Source organism: Lepisosteus platostomus, chromosome 6 (assembly GCF_059453375.1).
Source record: "Lepisosteus platostomus isolate fLepPlt1 chromosome 6, fLepPlt1.hap1, whole genome shotgun sequence".
NCBI classification, from domain to species: Eukaryota; Metazoa; Chordata; class Actinopteri; order Semionotiformes; family Lepisosteidae; genus Lepisosteus; species Lepisosteus platostomus.
In genome coordinates, this window is record NC_142616.1 from 2,834,701 (window position 1) to 2,856,186 (window position 21,486).

Here is a 21,486-nt window from a genome sequence, read left to right on the forward strand (position 1 = left end):
GGGTCCGTATTAGGGTCTGTGTTCATCTCTCTGTGTGAGGAGTGTCTCTGGGGTCTGTATTAGTGTCTGTGTTCATCTCCCTGTGTGAGGAGTGTCTCTGGGGTCTGTATTAGGGTCTGTGTTCATCTCTCTGTGTGAGGAGTGTCTCTGGGGTCTGTATTAGGGTCTGTGTTCATCTCTCTGTGTGAGGAGTGTCTCTGGGGTCTGTATTAGGGTCTGTGTTCATCTCTCTGTGTGAGGAGTGTCTCTGGGGTCTGTATTAGGGTCTGTGTTCATCTCTCTGTGTGAGGAGTGTCTCTGGGGTCTGTATTAGGGTCTGTGTTCATCTCTCTGTGTGAGGAGTGTCTCTGGGGTCTGTATTAGGGTCTATGTTCATCTCTCTGTGTGAGGAGTGTCTCTGGGGTCTGTATTAGGGTCTGTGTTCATCTCTCTGTGTGAGGAGTGTCTCTGGTGTCTGTATTGGGGTCTGTGTTCATCTCTCTGTGTGAGGAGTGTCCCAGCCAGATCCCGTGACGGTAGCTGCCCCTTTTCGCAGGTGTCCTGCAGGCCACCATCAATTACACCCTCACCCTGGACGCCACCCGGCTGCGCTACAGGGCCCACTTCACCCCCAACATACGCCAGCTCCTGAACACCGTCCGCGTGGGGCTGGGGCTGATGTGCCTTTCTCACCCGTTCGAGATCCCCGTGAGTGTCCGCCTCGGCGAGCCCTGCCCACAGGGCGCCTGGAGCCCCTTGCCCACTCGTTTCCCCACTCCCCCCTTCTCTCTCTCCCTCCGCCCCAGAACTGTCCGGAGGACTCCCTGAGCTCTCTCTCCAATGAGCTGCAGTTCTCCATGACCGGTCTGCCCTCTTCCTCGGCCGACAGCCTGAGCCCCATCCTCGACCCCGGGTCTGGACAGAGAACCTTCTTCCCTGTGAGTCCCTCGCTCTCTGTCTGTCTCTCTCTCCAGCCCTCTGCATCTGTTTCTTTCTTCTCTGTCTGTCTGTCTCTCTCTGTCTCTCTCTTTCTCTGGTGTCTCGCTGTCTGTCTGTCTCTGTCTGTCTCTGGTGTCTCTCTTTCTGTCTGTCTGTCTGTCTCTTTCTCTGGTGTCTCTCTCTGTCTGTCTCTCTCTCTCTCTGTCTGTCTCTCTTTTTCTCTGGTGTCTGTCTGTCTCTGGTGTCTCTCTCTGGTGTCTCTCTCTGGTGTCTCTCTCTGGTGTCTCTCTCTGGTGTCTCTCTCTCTCTCTGTCTGTCTCTCTTTTTCTCTGGTGTCTCTCTCTCTGTCTGTCTCTGGTGTCTGTCTGTCTCTGGTGTCTCTCTCTCTCTCTCTGGTGTCTCTCTCTGTCTTTTTCTGTTGTCTCTCTTTCTGTCTGTCTCTGGTGTCTGTCTCTGTCTGTCTCGGTCTGTCTCTCCAGCTGGACACAGTTTCAGTGAAGAGTGCTCTATGTGTGTTGACCCAGTCTCTCGTCTGCTCAGCTGGACTTCGAGAGGCAGTGTGGAGCGGATGAGAAGTGCGTCGACAATCTCAAAGTGGACTTCAACTTCTCCAGGTACGGGCAGAGAGGCCTGACGTGTGTCTGCACCGTGTCCGTCCCCTGGGCCTCGGCTCGCCTGGCTGTCCGGAACCAGAGGGCTGTGTGTGGGCGTCATGCCTGCTCCTGTGATGAGTGTCCTGTGTCTCTCAGGGTGCCAGAGCTGCAGGTGGGGATCTCTCCTGTCCTCAACCTGACTGTCGCCGTAGAGAACAGAGGAGAGGACTCCTACAACAGCAGGGTCATTTTCACCTACCCCTCGGTGCTGTCCTACCGCCGAAACACCCTGCTGCAGGTACTCCCACTCTACTACACTGTTACTACACTCCTACAGGCACCACTGAAACACCCTGCTGCAGGTCCTCCCACTGTACTACACTGTTACTACACTCCTACAGGCACCACCGAAACACCCTGCTGCAGGTCCTCCCACTCTACTACACTGTTACTACACTCCTACAGGCACCACCGAAACACCCTGCTGCAGGTACTCCCACTCTACTACACTGTTACTACACTCCTACAGGCACCACTGAAACACCCTGCTGCAGGTACTCCCACTCTACTACACTGTTACTACACTCCTACAGGCACCACTGAAACACCCTGCTGCAGGTACTCCCACTCTACTACACTGTTACTACACTCCTACAGGCACCACTGAAACACCCTGCTGCAGGTCCTCCCACTGTACTACACTGTTACTACACTCCTACAGGCACCACTGAAACACCCTGCTGCAGGTCCTCCCACTCTACTACACTGTTACTACACTCCTACAGGCACCACTGAAACACCCTGCTGCAGGTCCTCCCACTGTACTACACTGTTACTACACTCCTACAGGCACCACTGAAACACCCTGCGGCAGGTCCTCCCACTCTACTACACTGTTACTACACTCCTACAACAGCAGGGTCATTTTCACCTACCCCTCGGTGCTGTCCTACCGCCGAAACACCCTGCTGCAGGTACTCCCACTGTACTACACTGTTACTACACTCCTACAGGCACCACTGAAACACCCTGCTGCAGGTCCTCCCACTCTACTACACTGTTACTACACTCCTACAGGCACCACTGAAACACCCTGCTGCAGGTCCTCCCACTCTACTACACTGTTACTACACTCCTACAGGCACCACTGAAACACCCTGCTGCAGGTCCTCCCACTCTACTACACTGTTACTACACTCCTACAGGCACCACTGAAACACCCTGCTGCAGGTCCTCCCACTCTACTACACTGTTACTACACTCCTACAGGCACCACTGAAACACCCTGCTGCAGGTCCTCCCACTCTACTACACTGTTACTACACTCCTACAGGCACCACTGAAACACCCTGCTGCAGGTCCTCCCACTGTACTACACTGTTACTACACTCCTACAGGCACCACTGAAACACCCTGCTGCAGGTCCTCCCACTCTACTACACTGTTACTACACTCCTACAGGCACCACTGAAACACCCTGCTGCAGGTCCTCCCACTCTACTACACTGTTACTACACTCCTACAGGCACCACTGAAACACCCTGCTGCAGGTCCTCCCACTCTACTACACTGTTACTACACTCCTACAGGCACCACTGAAACACCCTGCTGCAGGTCCTCCCACTCTACTACACTGTTACTACACTCTGACACACCCTGCTTACACACCCTAGTGCAGATATGACTGCAGTAACGTGCTGCTGGACCCTTAGTAGACCAGTGCTCTAGTGTTACTCGCAGTCCTGCCCCAGCGCTCTGTTGACTGACCGGCGGTGGGCTCCCAGTTTGACAGGAGGGCCACGGTCCAGTGTGAGGGGACGGCCGGCGAGGAGACCTCCAAACTGAGGAACATCACCTGCCTCATCAGCAAGCCCATCCTGAAGGGGGGCTCCAGGGTGAGTCAGTCCTGCCCTGCCTGCCCCGCTGCCGGTCCGACGGTCCAGCTGCAGGACAGCAGCAGTGGACAGAGACAGGACACTGAGACACAGACCAGTGACAGCACAGCACAGTGTCAGCGAGACACAGGCCAGTGACAGGACAGCACAGTGTCAGCGAGACACAGGCCAGTGACAGGACAGCACAGTGTCAGTGAGACACAGGCCACTGACAGGACAGCACAGTGTCAGTGTGACACAGACCAGTGACAGGGCAGCACAGTGTCAGTGAGACACAGACCAGTGACAGGACAGCACAGTGTCAGTGAGACACAGACCAGTGACAGGACAGCACAGTGTCAGTGAGACACAGACCAGTGACAGGGCAGCACAGTGTCAGTGTGACACAGACCAGTGACAGGGCAGCACAGTGTCAGTGAGACACAGACCAGTGACAGGACAGCACAGTGTCAGTGTGACACAGACCAGTGACAGGACAGCACAGTGTCAGTGAGACACAGACCAGTGACAGGGCAGCACAGTGTCAGTGTGACACAGGCCACTGACAGCACAGTGTCAGTGAGACACAGACCAGTGACAGGGCAGCACAGTGTCAGTGTGACACAGACCACTGACAGCACAGTGTCAGTGTGACACAGACCAGTGACAGGACAGCACAGTGTCAGTGAGACACAGACCAGTGACAGGGCAGCACAGTGTCAGTGAGACACAGGCCAGTGACAGGGCAGCACAGTGTCAGTGTGACACAGACCACTGACAGCACAGTGTCAGTGTGACACAGACCAGTGACAGGGCAGCACAGTGTCAGCGAGACACAGGCCAGTGACAGGACAGCACAGTGTCAGCGAGACACAGGCCAGTGACAGGACAGCACAGTGTCAGTGAGACACAGGCCACTGACAGGACAGCACAGTGTCAGTGAGACACAGACCAGTGACAGGACAGCACAGTGTCAGTGAGACACAGACCAGTGACAGGGCAGCACAGTGTCAGTGTGACACAGACCAGTGACAGGGCAGCACAGTGTCAGTGAGACACAGACCAGTGACAGGACAGCACAGTGTCAGTGTGACACAGACCAGTGACAGGACAGCACAGTGTCAGTGAGACACAGACCAGTGACAGGGCAGCACAGTGTCAGTGTGACACAGGCCACTGACAGCACAGTGTCAGTGAGACACAGACCAGTGACAGGGCAGCACAGTGTCAGTGTGACACAGACCACTGACAGCACAGTGTCAGTGTGACACAGACCAGTGACAGGACAGCACAGTGTCAGTGAGACACAGACCAGTGACAGGGCAGCACAGTGTCAGTGAGACACAGGCCAGTGACAGGGCAGCACAGTGTCAGTGTGACACAGACCACTGACAGCACAGTGTCAGTGTGACACAGACCAGTGACAGGGCAGCACAGTGTCAGTGAGACACAGGCCAGTGACAGGACAGCACAGTGTCAGTGAGACACAGGCCACTGACAGGACAGCACAGTGTCAGTGAGACACAGGCCACTGACAGGACAGCACAGTGTCAGTGAGACACAGACCAGTGACAGGGCAGCACAGTGTCAGTGAGACACAGACCAGTGACAGGACAGCACAGTGTCAGTGAGACACAGACCAGTGACAGGACAGCACAGTTTCAGTGTGACACAGACCAGTGACAGCACAGTGTCAGTGTGACACAGACCAGTGACAGGGCAGCACAGTGTCAGTGAGACACAGGCCAGTGACAGGACAGCACAGTGTCAGTGTGACACAGACCAGTGACAGGACAGCACAGTGTCAGTGTGACACAGACCAGTGACAGAACAGCACAGTGTCAGTGTGACACAGACCACTGACAGGACAGCACAGTGTCAGTGTGACACAGACCATTGACAGGACAGCACAGTGTCAGTGGGACACAGACCAGTGACAGGGCAGCACAGTGTCAGTGTGACACAGGCCATTGACAGGACAGCACAGTGTCAGTGAGACACAGACCAGTGACAGCACAGTGTCAGTGAGACACAGACCACTGACAGGACAGCACAGTGTCAGTGAGACACAGACCAGTGACAGGACAGCACAGTGTCAGTGAGACACAGACCACTGACAGGACAGCACAGTGTCAGTGTGACACAGACCAGTGACAGGACAGCACAGTGTCAGTGTGACACAGACCACTGACAGCACAGTGTCAGTGTGACACAGACCAGTGACAGGGCAGCACAGTGTCAGTGTGACACAGACCAGTGACAGGGCAGCACAGTGTCAGTGTGACACAGACCACTGACAGCACAGTGTCAGTGTGACACAGACCACTGACAGGACAGCACAGTGTCAGTGTGACACAGACCACTGACAGGACAGCACAGTGTCAGTGTGACACAGGCCATTGACAGGACAGCACAGTGTCAGTGAGACACAGGCCATTGACAGGACAGCACAGTGTCAGTGAGACACAGACCAGTGACAGGACAGCACAGTGTCAGTGAGACACAGACCAGTGACAGGGCAGCACAGTGTCAGTGTGACACAGGCCACTGACAGCACAGTGTCAGTGAGACACAGACCAGTGACAGGGCAGCACAGTGTCAGTGTGACACAGACCACTGACAGCACAGTGTCAGTGTGACACAGACCAGTGACAGGGCAGCACAGTGTCAGTGAGACACAGGCCAGTGACAGGGCAGCACAGTGTCAGTGTGACACAGACCACTGACAGCACAGTGTCAGTGTGACACAGACCAGTGACAGGGCAGCACAGTGTCAGTGTGACACAGGCCATTGACAGGACAGCACAGTGTCAGTGAGACACAGGCCATTGACAGGACAGCACAGTGTCAGTGAGACACAGACCAGTGACAGGACAGCACAGTGTCAGTGAGACACAGACCAGTGACAGGGCAGCACAGTGTCAGTGTGACACAGACCAGTGACAGGACAGCACAGTGTCAGTGAGACACAGACCAGTGACAGGGCAGCACAGTGTCAGTGTGACACAGGCCACTGACAGCACAGTGTCAGTGAGACACAGACCAGTGACAGGGCAGCACAGTGTCAGTGTGACACAGACCACTGACAGCACAGTGTCAGTGTGACACAGACCAGTGACAGGGCAGCACAGTGTCAGTGAGACACAGGCCAGTGACAGGGCAGCACAGTGTCAGTGTGACACAGACCACTGACAGCACAGTGTCAGTGTGACACAGACCAGTGACAGGGCAGCACAGTGTCAGTGAGACACAGGCCAGTGACAGGACAGCACAGTGTCAGTGAGACACAGGCCACTGACAGGGCAGCACAGTGTCAGTGTGACACAGACCACTGACAGCACAGTGTCAGTGTGACACAGACCAGTGACAGGGCAGCACAGTGTCAGTGAGACACAGGCCAGTGACAGGACAGCACAGTGTCAGTGAGACACAGGCCACTGACAGGACAGCACAGTGTCAGTGAGACACAGGCCACTGACAGGACAGCACAGTGTCAGTGAGACACAGACCAGTGACAGGGCAGCACAGTGTCAGTGAGACACAGACCAGTGACAGGACAGCACAGTGTCAGTGTGACACAGACCAGTGACAGGGCAGCACAGTGTCAGTGAGACACAGACCAGTGACAGGACAGCACAGTGTCAGTGTGACACAGACCAGTGACAGAACAGCACAGTGTCAGTGTGACACAGACCACTGACAGGACAGCACAGTGTCAGTGTGACACAGGCCATTGACAGGACAGCACAGTGTCAGTGGGACACAGACCAGTGACAGGGCAGCACAGTGTCAGTGTGACACAGGCCATTGACAGGACAGCACAGTGTCAGTGAGACACAGACCAGTGACAGCACAGTGTCAGTGAGACACAGACCACTGACAGGACAGCACAGTGTCAGTGAGACACAGACCAGTGACAGGACAGCACAGTGTCAGTGAGACACAGACCAGTGACAGGGCAGCACAGTGTCAGTGTGACACAGACCACTGACAGGACAGCACAGTGTCAGTGTGACACAGACCAGTGACAGGACAGCACAGTGTCAGTGTGACACAGACCACTGACAGCACAGTGTCAGTGTGACACAGACCAGTGACAGGGCAGCACAGTGTCAGTGTGACACAGACCAGTGACAGGGCAGCACAGTGTCAGTGTGACACAGACCACTGACAGCACAGTGTCAGTGTGACACAGACCAGTGACAGGACAGCACAGTGTCAGTGTGACACAGACCAGTGACAGGACAGCACAGTGTCAGTGAGACACAGGCCATTGACAGGACAGCACAGTGTCAGTGAGACACAGGCCATTGACAGGACAGCACAGTGTCAGTGAGACACAGACCAGTGACAGGACAGCACAGTGTCAGTGAGACACAGACCAGTGACAGGGCAGCACAGTGTCAGTGTGACACAGACCAGTGACAGGGCAGCACAGTGTCAGTGTGACACAGACCAGTGACAGGGCAGCACAGTGTCAGTGTGACACAGACCAGTGACAGGGCAGCACAGTGTCAGTGTGACACAGACCACTGACAGCACAGTGTCAGTGTGACACAGACCAGTGACAGGACAGCACAGTGTCAGTGAGACACAGACCAGTGACAGGACAGCACAGTGTCAGTGTGACACAGGCCATTGACAGGACAGCACAGTGTCAGTGAGACACATCACTGACAGGACAGCACAGTGTCAGTGAGACACAGACCAGTGACAGGGCAGCACAGTGTCAGTGAGACACAGACCAGTGACAGGACAGCACAGTGTCAGTGAGACACAGACCAGTGACAGGACAGCACAGTGTCAGTGTGACACAGGCCATTGACAGGACAGCACAGTGTCAGTGAGACACATCACTGACAGGACAGCACAGTGTCAGTGAGACACAGGCCACTGACAGCACAGTGTCAGTGAGACACAGACCAGTGACAGGACAGCACAGTGTCAGTGAGACACAGACCACTGACAGGACAGCACAGTGTCAGTGAGACACAGGCCACTGACAGCACAGTGTCAGTGAGACACAGACCACTGACAGGACAGCACAGTGTCAGTGAGACACAGACCAGTGACAGGACAGCACAGTGTCAGTGAGACACATCACTGACAGGACAGCACAGTGTCAGTGAGACACAGGCCACTGACAGCACAGTGTCAGTGAGACACAGACCAGTGACAGGACAGCACAGTGTCAGTGAGACACAGACCAGTGACAGGACAGCACAGTGTATGTATTTGTTATCTATTTCTATATCACTTAACCAGAGTTCTGTCACTGGACTACAGGTTGTGTTTTTGGCCACTTTTGATGTGGACAGCAGTAGCCAGCAGTGGTCCTCAGAGGTCACCATCTCTGCTAATGCCACCAGGTACTCTTCTGCTACTCACAGTTTACTCACACTCTACTCTGCACACTACACAATCTGCTAGGTGCTCACACTGTACTCTGTACTAACTAATACCGCACTCTGCTAGTTACTCACACTCTACCCTAGACTTACTAACACCACACTCTGCTAGTTACTCACACCCTACTCTAGACTTACTAACACCACACTCTGCTAGTTACTCACACTCTACCCTAGACTTACTAATACCGCACTCTGCTAGTTACTCACACTCTACCCTAGACTTACTAACACCACACTCTGCTAGTTACTCACACCCTACTTTTATCTTACTAACACCACACTCTGCTAGGTACTCACACCCTACTTTTATCTTACTAATACCACACTCTGCTAGGTACTCACACCCTACTTTTATCTTACTAACACCACACTCTGCTAGGTGCTCACACTGTACTCTGTACTAACTAATACCGCACTCTGCTAGTTACTCACACTCTACCCTAGACTTACTAACCTCACACTTTTCTAGTTACTCACACAGTACTTTATATTTACTGACTGCGCTCCTGTCCGACACAGTTAACAGTCGACTCACAATTCACAGTGTATTCCAACGGCTCACACTGTACTCACACTCTTTATACACATGGGCCAGCTCACAACTCACAGTTTACTCACACGTCTCTCCCTCTCTCCGCCCTGTTTCTCCCCAGTTCCAACGAGGAGCACGCAACCACACAGAGCTTCGTCAACAGGACCCTCCCAGTCAAACTGGGCATCAACGTGCTGGTGAAGAATGAGTGAGTCTGTCTGTGCCGGACCCCCGGAGCACCAGGGGCCCATCCCAGATTTCCCCGAGTCCAGTCCGGAGCTGGGATTGTGTAGGGAGGGACACACACACAGTTATACAGACACACACAGTTATACAGCTATACAGACACACACACAGTTATACAGACACACACACACAGTTATACAGCTATACAGACACACACACACAGTTATACAGACACACACAGTTATACAGTTATACAGCTATACAGACACACACAGTTATACACACACACACAGTTATACAGTTATACAGCTATACAGACACACACAGTTATACAGACACACACAGTTATACAGTTATACAGTCACACACACAGTTATAGAGACACACACACAGTTATACAGTCATATACACACACACACAGTTCTACAGTCACACACTTATAATTACACAGTTATACAGTTATACAGACAGTTATACAGTCACACACAGTTCTACAGTTATACAGACAGTTATACAGTCACACACAGTTCTACAGTTATACAGACATATAGTTATACAGACATACACACACAGTTTTACAGTCAGACACAGTTATACAGACATAGTTATACAGACACATTCACATACAGTTAGACACACAGTTCTACAGTTATATAAACACATACAGTTATACAGACATACAGTTTTACAGTTATATAGACACATGCAATTACACAGGTACTGTATATAGACAGTTATTCTGTTACAGTATATAGACACATACAATTACACAGCTATATAGACAGTTATTCTGTTACAGTATATAGACACATACAATTACACAGCTATATAGACACATACAATTACACAGTTATAAAGACAGTTATTCTGTTACAGTATATAGACACATACAATTACACAGCTATATAGACACATACAATTACACAGTTATAAAGACAGTTATTCTGTTACAGTATATAGACACACAATTACACAGCTATATAGACAGTTATTCTGTTACAGTATATAGACACATGCAATTACACAGTTATAAAGACATACAGTTATACAGGTCTACAGTTATAAAGACATACAGTTATGTAGACACATACAATTACACAGTTATACAGACAGTTATACACACACATACAGTTCAGTAGTTATACACACACATACAGTTCTCCAGGCGCAATGACAGACACATAGACCCAGAGTCAGACAGGTACTGTAGAGAGACACATGCAGGCAGAGAGATGGGGTCAGACAGACAGACACACACTGCACACCCCTGATTCCCTGCTCCTCTGACCTGTCCTTTCTCCACAGGCGGAGAGGAGTCAGACCAGGTACTCCGAGACACAGACAGTCAGACAGGCACTCGGACAGAGACAGACACTGAGAGACACACAGAGAGTCAGAGACAGACAGAGAGTCAGAGAGTCAGAGACACACGGACAGTCGGACACACAGACACTGACCTGTCGTTCCTCTGCAGGCTCGATGAATCAACCAGCTATGTGAACTTCTCGGCTGGACGCAATGACCTCAGGAGACCTGTCCACCATGTTGTCCAGGTACAAGCCACCACTGAGTGGTCAGCACCCCAACACACACCACATCTCAACACACACACCCAACACTCACCACACCCCCCCCAACACACACACTCCACATACCAACAAACATACACACACCAACACACACCACTTCTCAACACACACACCCCCAACACTCACCACACCCCTACAACACACACCCACTCACCACACCCCCCCAACACACACACTCCACATACCAACAAACATACACACACCAACACACACCACTTCTCAGCACACACACCCCCAACACTCACCACACCCCCAACACACACACTCCACATACCAACAAACACACACACACCAACACACACCACTTCTCAACACACACACCCCCAACACTCACCACACCCCCCAACACACACACTCCACATACCAACAAACATACACACACCAACACACACCACTTCTCAACACACACACCCCCAACACTCACCACACCCCCCAACACACACACTCCACATACCAACAAACACACACACCCCAACACACACACACAGCACACCAACACACATCACACACTCACCACACCCCCAACACACACACTCCACATACCAACAAACATACACACACCAACACACACCACTTCTCAACACACGCCCCCAACACTCACCACACCCCCCAACACACACACTCCACATACCAACAAACATACACACACCAACACACACCACTTCTCAACACACGCCCCCAACACTCACCACACCCCCAACACACACACTCCACATACCAACAAACATACACACTCCAACACACACCACTTCTCAACACACGCCCCCAACACTCACCACACCCCCCAACACACACACTCCACATACCAACAAACATACACACACCAACACACACCACTTCTCAACACACACACCCCCAACACTCACCACACCCCTACAACACCCCCCCACTCACCACACACCCCCAACACACACACTCCACATACCAACAAACACACACACACACCAACACACACCACTTCTCAACACACACACCCCCAACACTCACCACACACCCCCAACACACACACTCCACATACCAACAAACACACACACACCAACACACACCACTTCTCAACACACGCCCCCAACACTCACCACACCCCCCAACACACACACTCCACATACCAACAAACACACACACCCCAACACACACACACAGCACACCAACACACATCACACACTCACCACACCCCCAACACACACACTCCACATACCAACAAACACACACACACCAACACACACCACTTCTCAACACACACACCCCCAACACTCACCACACCCCCCAACACACACACTCCACATACCAACAAACACACACACCCCAACACACACCACTTCTCAACACACACACCCCCAACACTCACCACACCCCTACAACACACACCCACTCACCACACCCCCCCAACACACACACTCCACATACCAACAAACATACACACACCAACACACACTCACCACACCCCCAACAAACACACACCACAACAAACACACCCCCAACAAACACACCCAACACACACACCCCAACAAACACACATCATACACCACAGCTTAACACGCACCCCAACACACACAGCACACACCACAGACCCCCCAACACACGCCCACACGCCCAACACACACAACCACGCTGGCAGATTCTGCTTCTTGGTTTATAGTCACCACCTGCCCGATTGCCTTCCTCCAATTGGTCAGGTGACTACGGACAGCAGGTCATCCCCCCCGGCAGCCCCACTGCTTTCTGGGAAATGTAGTCGTTCATACAAAAATGTCTGAATCTCCCCCGTCCTGCTCCCCCAGGGGCACGGGGAGCTCGGGGGGTTCTGGGAGTTCTGGGACTCGTGGGCGGAGAGCTGCTGTCTCAGCTGCGCTGTCCCTGCAGGTGGAGAACCAGGGCCTGAGGAGTCTCCCAGTGACCGTGACCATCAGGGTGCCAGTGAGGCTCGGGGACAGGGCCATCTGGACAGACTCCTCGGTGCTGAAGGTGAGGGCCTCTGTCCGTCCGTCTGACTGACTGTCTGTCCGTCTGAGTATCTGTCTGTGTCTCTGGGTGTCTGTCTGTGTGTCCATCTGCCTGTCTGTTTGTGAGCCTGTCTGTCTGAGTGTCTGTCTCCTTGTCTCTCTGCCTGCCTGTCTGCCTGTCTGATTATTTGTCTGTCTCCTTGTCTCTCTGCCTGTCTGCCTGTCCAGCCAGTGACTGTGGTTTCCAGCGCTGGCAGTGACACAGTGACGCTGTCTGTCTCCTTGTCTCTCTGCCTGTCTGCCTGTCCAGCCAGTGACTGTGGTTTCCAGTGCTGGCAGTGACACAGTGACGCTGTCTGTCTCCTTGTCTCTCTGCCTGTCTGCCTGTCCAGCCAGTGACTGTGGTTTCCAGCGCTGGCAGTGACACAGTGACGCTGTCTGTCTCCTTGTCTCTCTGCCTGTCTGCCTGTCCAGCCAGTGACTGTGGTTTCCAGCGCTGGCAGTGACACAGTGACGCTGTCTGTCTCCTTGTCTCTCTGCCTGTCCAGCCAGTGACTGTGGTTTCCAGTGCTGGCAGTGACACAGTGACGCTGTCTGTCTCCTTGTCTCTCTGCCTGTCTGCCTGTCCAGCCAGTGACTGTGGTTTCCAGCGCTGGCAGTGACACAGTGACGTTGTCTGTCTCCTTGTCTCTCTGCCTGTCTGCCTGTCCAGCCAGTGACTGTGGTTTCCAGCGCTGGCAGTGACACAGTGACGTTGTCTGTCTCCTTGTCTCTCTGCCTGTCTGCCTGTCCAGCCAGTGACTGTGGTTTCCAGTGCTGGCAGTGACACAGTGACGCTGTCTGTCTCCTTGTCTCTCTGCCTGTCTGCCTGTCCAGCCAGTGACTGTGGTTTCCAGTGCTGGCAGTGACACAGTGACGCTGTCTGTCTCCTTGTCTCTCTGCCTGTCTGCCTGTCCAGCCAGTGACTGTGGTTTCCAGTGCTGGCAGTGACACAGTGACGTTGTCTGTCTCCTTGTCTCTCTGCCTGTCTGCCTGTCCAGCCAGTGACTGTGGTTTCCAGCGCTGGCAGTGACACAGTGACGTTGTCTGTCTCCTTGTCTCTCTGCCTGTCTGCCTGTCCAGCCAGTGACTGTGGTTTCCAGTGCTGGCAGTGACACAGTGACGTTGTCTGTCTCCTTGTCTCTCTGCCTGTCTGCCTGTCCAGCCAGTGACTGTGGTTTCCAGAGCTGGCAGTGACACAGTGACGTTGTCTGTCTCCTTGTCTCTCTGCCTGTCTGGCTGTCCAGCCAGTGACTGTGGTTTCCAGTGCTGGCAGTGACACAGTGACGTTGTCTGTCTCCTTGTCTCTCTGCCTGTCTGCCTGTCCAGCCAGTGACTGTGGTTTCCAGAGCTGGCAGTGACACAGTGACGCTGTCTGTCTCCTCAGATCGCCAACTGTACAGAAAACAGCAAGAGACCCACAGTGTCCGACTTCGTCAAGCAGCTCAAGACGCGGCCCTTAGTAGTGAGTATCAACACACACCTGTACAACCTCTAACAAGACACACACACCTGTACAGACTCTCACTGTACACACACACCTGTACAATCTCTAACAAGACACACACACACACCTGTACAATCTCTAACACACACACCTGTACAACCTCTGACAAGACACACACACACCTGTACAACCTCTAACAAGACACACACACACCTGTACAACCTCTAACAAGACACACACACCTGTACAGACTCTCACTGTACACACACACCTGTACAATCTCTAACAAGACACACACACACACCTGTACAATCTCTAACAACACACACACCTGTACAACCTCTGACAAGACACACACACACCTGTACAACCTCTAACAAGACACACACACACCTGTACAGACTCACTACACACACCTGTACAGACTCTCACTACACACACACACCTGTACAACCTCTAACAAGACACACACACCTGTACAGACTCTCACTGTACACACACACCTGTACAATCTCTAACAAGACACACACACACACCTGTACAATCTCTAACACACACACCTGTACAACCTCTGACAAGACACACACACACCTGTACAACCTCTAACAAGACACACACACACCTGTACAACCTCTAACAAGACACACACACCTGTACAGACTCTCACTGTACACACACACCTGTACAATCTCTAACAAGACACACACACACACCTGTACAATCTCTAACAACACACACACCTGTACAACCTCTGACAAGACACACACACACCTGTACAACCTCTAACAAGACACACACACACCTGTACAGACTCACTACACACACCTGTACAGACTCTCACTACACACACACACCTGTACAACCTCTAACAAGACACACACACCTGTACAGACTCTCACTGTACACACACCTGTACAATCTCTAACAAGACACACACACACCTGTACAACCTCTAACAAGACACACACACCTGTACAGACTCTCACTGTACACACACACACCTGTACAATCTCTAACAAGACACACACACACACCTGTACAACCTCTAACAAGACACACACACACACCTGTACAACCTCTAACAAGACACACACACCTGTACAGACTCTCTCTGTACACACACACCTGTACAACCTCTAACAAGACACACACACACCTGTACAACCTCTAACAAGACACACACACACACCTGTACAACCTCTAACAAGACACACACACCTGTACAGACTCTCACTACACACACACACCTGTACAACCTCTAACAAGACACACCTGTACAGACTCTCACTGTACACACAAACCTGTACAGACTCTCACTGTACACACACACACCTGTACAATCTCTAACAAGACACACACACACCTGTACAGACTCTAACAAGACACACACACCTGTACAGACTCTCACTGTACACACACACCTGTACAACCTCTAACAAGACACACACACCTGTACAGACTCTCACTGTACACACACACACCTGTACAATCTCTAACAAGACACACACACACCTGTACAGACTCTAACAAGACACACACACACCTGTACAGACTCTCACTGTACACACACACCTGTACAACCTCTAACAAGACACACACACCTGTACAGACTCTCACTGTACACACACACCTGTACAATCTCTAACAAGACACACACACACCTGTACAACCTCTAACAAGACACAAACACACCTGTACAACCTCTAACAAGACACACACACCTGTACAGACTTTCTCTGTACACACACACCTGTACAACCTCTAACAAGACACACACACCTGTACAGACTCTCCCTGGACATACTGTAGACACACACTCCTGGTGGGAAGTCACACACAGGTACTGACACACTGTCTCTCTCAGGACTGCAGTGTTGCAGAGTGTAAGGAGTTCACCTGCTCTGTTCCCCTGCTGGAGTCCAGACAGAAACTGCTCTACAACCTCTCGGGCACGGTCAGCTCAGCCTGGATAGAGCTGGTACAGACAATCCCTCACTGTCTCAACCTCTCCCTGGAGCTCTCCAGCTGTACCTACCCTCTCTCTCACTGCAGTGTTCATGTCCTGGAGTGTCCAGTCAGTGTGTCTGTATGAACCCCTCTCTCTCTCACTGCAGTGTTCATGTCCTGGAGTGTCCAGTCAGTGTGTCTGTATGAACCCCTCTCTCTCTCAGTGCAGTGTTCATGTCCTGGAGTGTCCAGTCAGTGTGTCTGTATGAACCCCTCTCTCTCAGTGAAGTGTTCATGTACTGGAGTGTCCAGTCAGTGTGTGTGTATTAACCCCTCTCTCTCTCTCAGTGCAGTGTTAATGTACTGGAGTGTCCAGTCAGTGTGTCTGTATGAACCCCTCTCTCTCTCAGTGCAGTGTTCATGTCCTGGAGTGTCCAGTCAGTGTGTCTGTATGAACCCCTCTCTCTCAGTGAAGTGTTAATGTACTGGAGTGTCCAGTCAGTGTGTGTGTGTATTAACCCCTCTCTCTCTCAGTGCAGTGTTAATGTACTGGAGTGTCCAGTCAGTGTGTGTATTAACCCCTCTCTCTCTCTCAGGGCAGTGTTAATGTACTGGAGTGTCCAGTCAGTGTGTGTATTAACCCCTCTCTCTCTCTCAGGGCAGTGTTAATGTACTGGAGTGTCCAGTCAGTGTGTCTGTATGAACCCCTCTCTCTCTCAGTGCAGTGTTAATGTACTGTACTGCAGTGTCCAGTCAGTGTGTCTGTATTAACCCCTCTCTCTCTCAGTGCAGTGTTAATGTACTGGAGTGTCCAGTCAGTGTGTGTGTATGAACCCCTCTCTCTCTCAGTGCAGTGTTAATGTACTGGAGTGTAGTCAGAGTGTCTGTATTAACCCCCCTCTCTCTCTCTCAGACTCAGTTGCAGTCTGTCAATTTGGTTACCTTGGCATCTCTGCAGTTTGACACGAAACGGTTCATCCATGTCTTCACTACCACTCAGGAGGACTACATCAAGACTCAGGTAAGGATTCGGAGATTTGAAGGGGTGGACAAAACAGAGCTGAGCCCACTACAGAGCTGTGTGTGCTGTACAGAGTCAGGACAGAGCTGTGTGTGTTGTACAGAGCTGTGTGTGTTGTACAGAGTCAGGAGAGAGCTGTGTGTGTTGTACAGAGCTGTGTGTGTTGTACAGAGTCAGGACAGAGCTGTGTGTGTTGTACAGAGCTGTGTGTGCTGTACAGAGTCAGGACAGAGCTGTGTGTGTTGTACAGAGCTGTGTGTGTTGTACAGAGTCAGGACAGAGCTGTGTGTGTTGTACAGAGCTGTGTGTGTTGTACAGAGTCAGGACAGAGCTGTGTGTGTTGTACAGAGCTGTGTGTGTTGTACAGAGTCAGGACAGAGCTGTGTGTTCTGCAGGTGGAGACGAGAATTGAGCTCTATACTGAATACGATTACAAGAGAGAAATCATCGGAGGAGCAGCTGGGGGGCTCCTGCTCCTCGCTCTCATCACTGCTGGACTCTACAAGGTGTGTAGTTCTGTCCACTGTACTGTCGGTACTAACCCTCTCTCTCTCAGTGCAGTGTTAATGTACTGGAGTGTCCAGTCAGTGTGTGTGTATTAACCCCTCTCTCTCTCAGTGCAGTGTTAATGTACTGGAGTGTCCAGTCAGTGTGTCTGTATGAACCCCTCTCTCTCTCAGTGCAGTGTTCATGTACTGGAGTGTCCAGTCAGTGTGTCTGTATGAACCCCTCTCTCTCTCAGTGCAGTGTTAATGTACTGGAGTGTCCAGTCAGTGTGTGTGTATTAACCCCTCTGTCTCTCAGTGCAGTGTTAATGTACTGGAGTGTCCAGTCAGTGTGTCTGTATTAACCCCCCTCTCTCTCAGTGCAGTGTTAATGTACTGGAGTGTCCAGTCAGTGTGTCTGTATTAACCCCTCTCTCTCTCAGTGCAGTGTTAATGTACTGGAGTGTCCAGTCAGTGTGTCTGTATTAACCCCTCTCTCTCTCAGTGCAGTGTTAATGTACTGGAGTGTCCAGTCAGTGTGTCTGTATTAACCCCTCTCTCTCTCAGTGCAGTGTTAATGTACTGGAGTGTCCAGTCAGTGTGTGTGTATTAACCCCTCTCTCTCAGTGCAGTGTTAATGTACTGGAGTGTCCAGTCAGTGTGTCTGTATTAACCCCTCTCTCTCTCAGTGCAGTGTTCATGTACTGGAGTGTCCAGTCAGTGTGTGTGTATTAACCCCTCTCTCTCAGTGCAGTGTTAATGTACTGGAGGGTCCAGTCAGTGTGTGTGTATGAACCCCCCTCTCTCTCAGTGCAGTGTTCATGTACTGGAGTGTCCAGTCAGTGTGTGTGTATGAACCCCTCTCTCTCTCTCAGTGCAGTGTTAATGTACTGGAGTGTCCAGTCAGTGTGTCTGTATTAACCCCTCTCTCTCTCAGTGCAGTGTTCATGTACTGGAGTGTCCAGTCAGTGTGTCTGTATGAACCCCTCTCTCTCTCAGTGCAGTGTTAATGTACTGGAGTGTCCAGTCAGTGTGTGTGTATTAACCCCTCTGTCTCTCAGTGCAGTGTTAATGTACTGGAGTGTCCAGTCAGTGTGTCTGTATGAACCCCTCTGTCTCTCAGTGCAGTGTTAATGTACTGGAGTGTCCAGTCAGTGTGTCTGTATGAACCCCTCTCTCTCTCAGTGCAGTGTTCATGTACTGGAGTGTCCAGTCAGTGTGTCTGTATGAACCCCTCTCTCTCTCAGTGCAGTGTTAATGTACTGGAGTGTCCAGTCAGTGTGTGTGTATTAACCCCTCTCTCTCTCAGTGCAGTGTTAATGTACTGGAGTGTCCAGTCAGTGTGTCTGTATTAACCCCCCTCTCTCTCAGTGCAGTGTTAATGTACTGGAGTGTCCAGTCAGTGTGTCTGTATTAACCCCTCTCTCTCTCAGTGCAGTGTTAATGTACTGGAGTGTCCAGTCAGTGTGTCTGTATTAACCCCTCTCTCTCTCAGTGCAGTGTTAATGTACTGGAGTGTCCAGTCAGTGTGTGTGTATTAACCCCTCTCTCTCAGTGCAGTGTTAATGTACTGGAGTGTCCAGTCAGTGTGTCTGTATTAACCCCTCTCTCTCTCAGTGCAGTGTTCATGTACTGGAGTGTCCAGTCAGTGTGTGTGTATTAACCCCTCTCTCTCAGTGCAGTGTTAATGTACTGGAGGGTCCAGTCAGTGTGTGTGTATGAACCCCCCTCTCTCTCAGTGCAGTGTTCATGTACTGGAGTGTCCAGTCAGTGTGTGTGTATGAACCCCTCTCTCTCTCTCAGTGCAGTGTTAATGTACTGGAGTGTCCAGTCAGTGTGTCTGTATTAACCCCTCTCTCTCTCTCAGTGCAGTGTTAATGTACTGGAGTGTCCAGTCAGTGTGTGTGTATTAACCCCTCTGTCTCTCAGTGCAGTGTTAATGTACTGGAGTGTCCAGTCAGTGTGTCTGTATTAACCCCTCTCTCTCTCAGTGCAGTGTTCATGTACTGGAGTGTCCAGTCAGTGTGTCTGTATGAACCCCTCTCTCTCTCAGTGCAGTGTTAATGTACTGGAGTGTCCAGTCAGTGTGTCTGTATTAACCCCTCTCTCTCTCAGTGCAGTGTTCATGTACTGGAGTGTCCAGTCAGTGTGTGTGTATGAACCCCTCTCTCTCTCAGTGCAGTGTTAATGTACTGGAGTGTCCAGTCAGTGTGTCTGTATTAACCCCTCTCTCAGTGCAGTGTTAATGTACTGGAGTGTGTGTTGACCCCTCTCTCTCTCAGTGTTGACGAAGTGTTTCTCTGTGCAGGCTGGCTTCTTCAAGCGGGGGTATAAACAGATGATGGAGCAGGAGGCTGGGGAGAAGGGGGCAGGTGAGGAGGCCGAGGCAGGAGAAGAGGCCCCCCCCGCCGCAGAGTAGCTACTGAGAGGACCTGCAGCCCCACAGCAGCACAACCCCACACACACACACACACACAGCCACACAAGAACACAAAACCCTCTCTCTTTCCACTGCCTGTCAGAGTGGCAGCGCTGGGTTCGATTTCTAGGGCGCTGTCTGTGTGGAGTCTGCATGTTCTCTGAGTGTTCGCATTAATTTCCTCCTACAGTCCAACGACCTGGTGTGATTGTGAGTGTCTCCTGTAATGGGCTGGTGTCCTGGCTAGTGTGTGTGTCCAGTGATGGACTGGTGTCCTGTCCAGGGTGTGTGTGTGTCCTGGTGTGACTGGTGTATTTTGTCTTGTTCCCACACACCAATCAGTCACACACACACACCAACCCCACTGAACACGCTTGGGATCAACTCGCCCATCCCTGAACAACACAGAGCCTGAGAGAGTCAGGGCCTGACCAGTCACACACACACACACACACACCTGGGATCAACTCGCCCATCCCTGAACAACACAGAGCCTGAGAGAGTCAGGGCCTGACCAGTCACACACACACACACACACACACACACACACACACACACCTGGGATCAACTCGCCCATCCCTGAACAACACAGAGCCTGAGAGAGTCAGGGCCTGACCAGTCACACACACACACACCCCACTGAGCACGTCTGGGATCAACTCACCCATCCCTGAACAACACAGAGCCTGAGAGAGTCAGGGCCTGACCAGTCACACACACACACCCCAATGAGCACGTCTGGGATCAACTCACCCATACCTGAACAACACAGAGCCTAGGGTTGCAGGAGAGGAGACAGGCACTGTGATAATTCTCTACAGGACACGTGTCCAATGACGAAACAAGCACAGCTGAACAGGTGAAACATACTTACACAGCCTGTGAATGCACCTGGACAGGACTGAGTTTTGCGTAGCCCCGTCTGCACACAGTTTAATTGCTGGATAATTGCTTAATTGCACTGTATTCTGCCACCTTGTGATGGGTGTGCGAATCGCACAGTGCCCGCTGTCTGGGGGGCTCCACAGCCCGATGGCTTTGCTCTGCTGTACTGAGCCCTTCTGCATTAAAGCTGATCGAACACA

General features: G+C 51.7%; 1 protein-coding gene across 1 annotated transcript in view; it reads left to right on the plus strand.

Annotated features, from left to right (window-relative positions):
* Positions 1-21,486, plus strand: part of itgam.1 (integrin, alpha M (complement component 3 receptor 3 subunit), tandem duplicate 1) — a 60,918-nt gene extending 39,432 nt beyond the window's left edge. The window contains exons 17-30 of the mRNA XM_088633834.1: positions 536-687; positions 786-917; positions 1,459-1,532; positions 1,668-1,809; positions 3,296-3,406; positions 8,672-8,754; positions 9,450-9,536; positions 10,989-11,067; positions 12,964-13,065; positions 14,470-14,547; positions 16,394-16,507; positions 17,390-17,497; positions 17,893-18,003; positions 20,291-21,486. Coding sequence (XP_088489960.1) covers positions 536-687; positions 786-917; positions 1,459-1,532; positions 1,668-1,809; positions 3,296-3,406; positions 8,672-8,754; positions 9,450-9,536; positions 10,989-11,067; positions 12,964-13,065; positions 14,470-14,547; positions 16,394-16,507; positions 17,390-17,497; positions 17,893-18,003; positions 20,291-20,401 — 1,484 coding nt within the window. The 3' untranslated portion in view covers positions 20,402-21,486. The remainder of the gene's footprint in view (positions 1-535; positions 688-785; positions 918-1,458; positions 1,533-1,667; positions 1,810-3,295; positions 3,407-8,671; positions 8,755-9,449; positions 9,537-10,988; positions 11,068-12,963; positions 13,066-14,469; positions 14,548-16,393; positions 16,508-17,389; positions 17,498-17,892; positions 18,004-20,290) is intronic.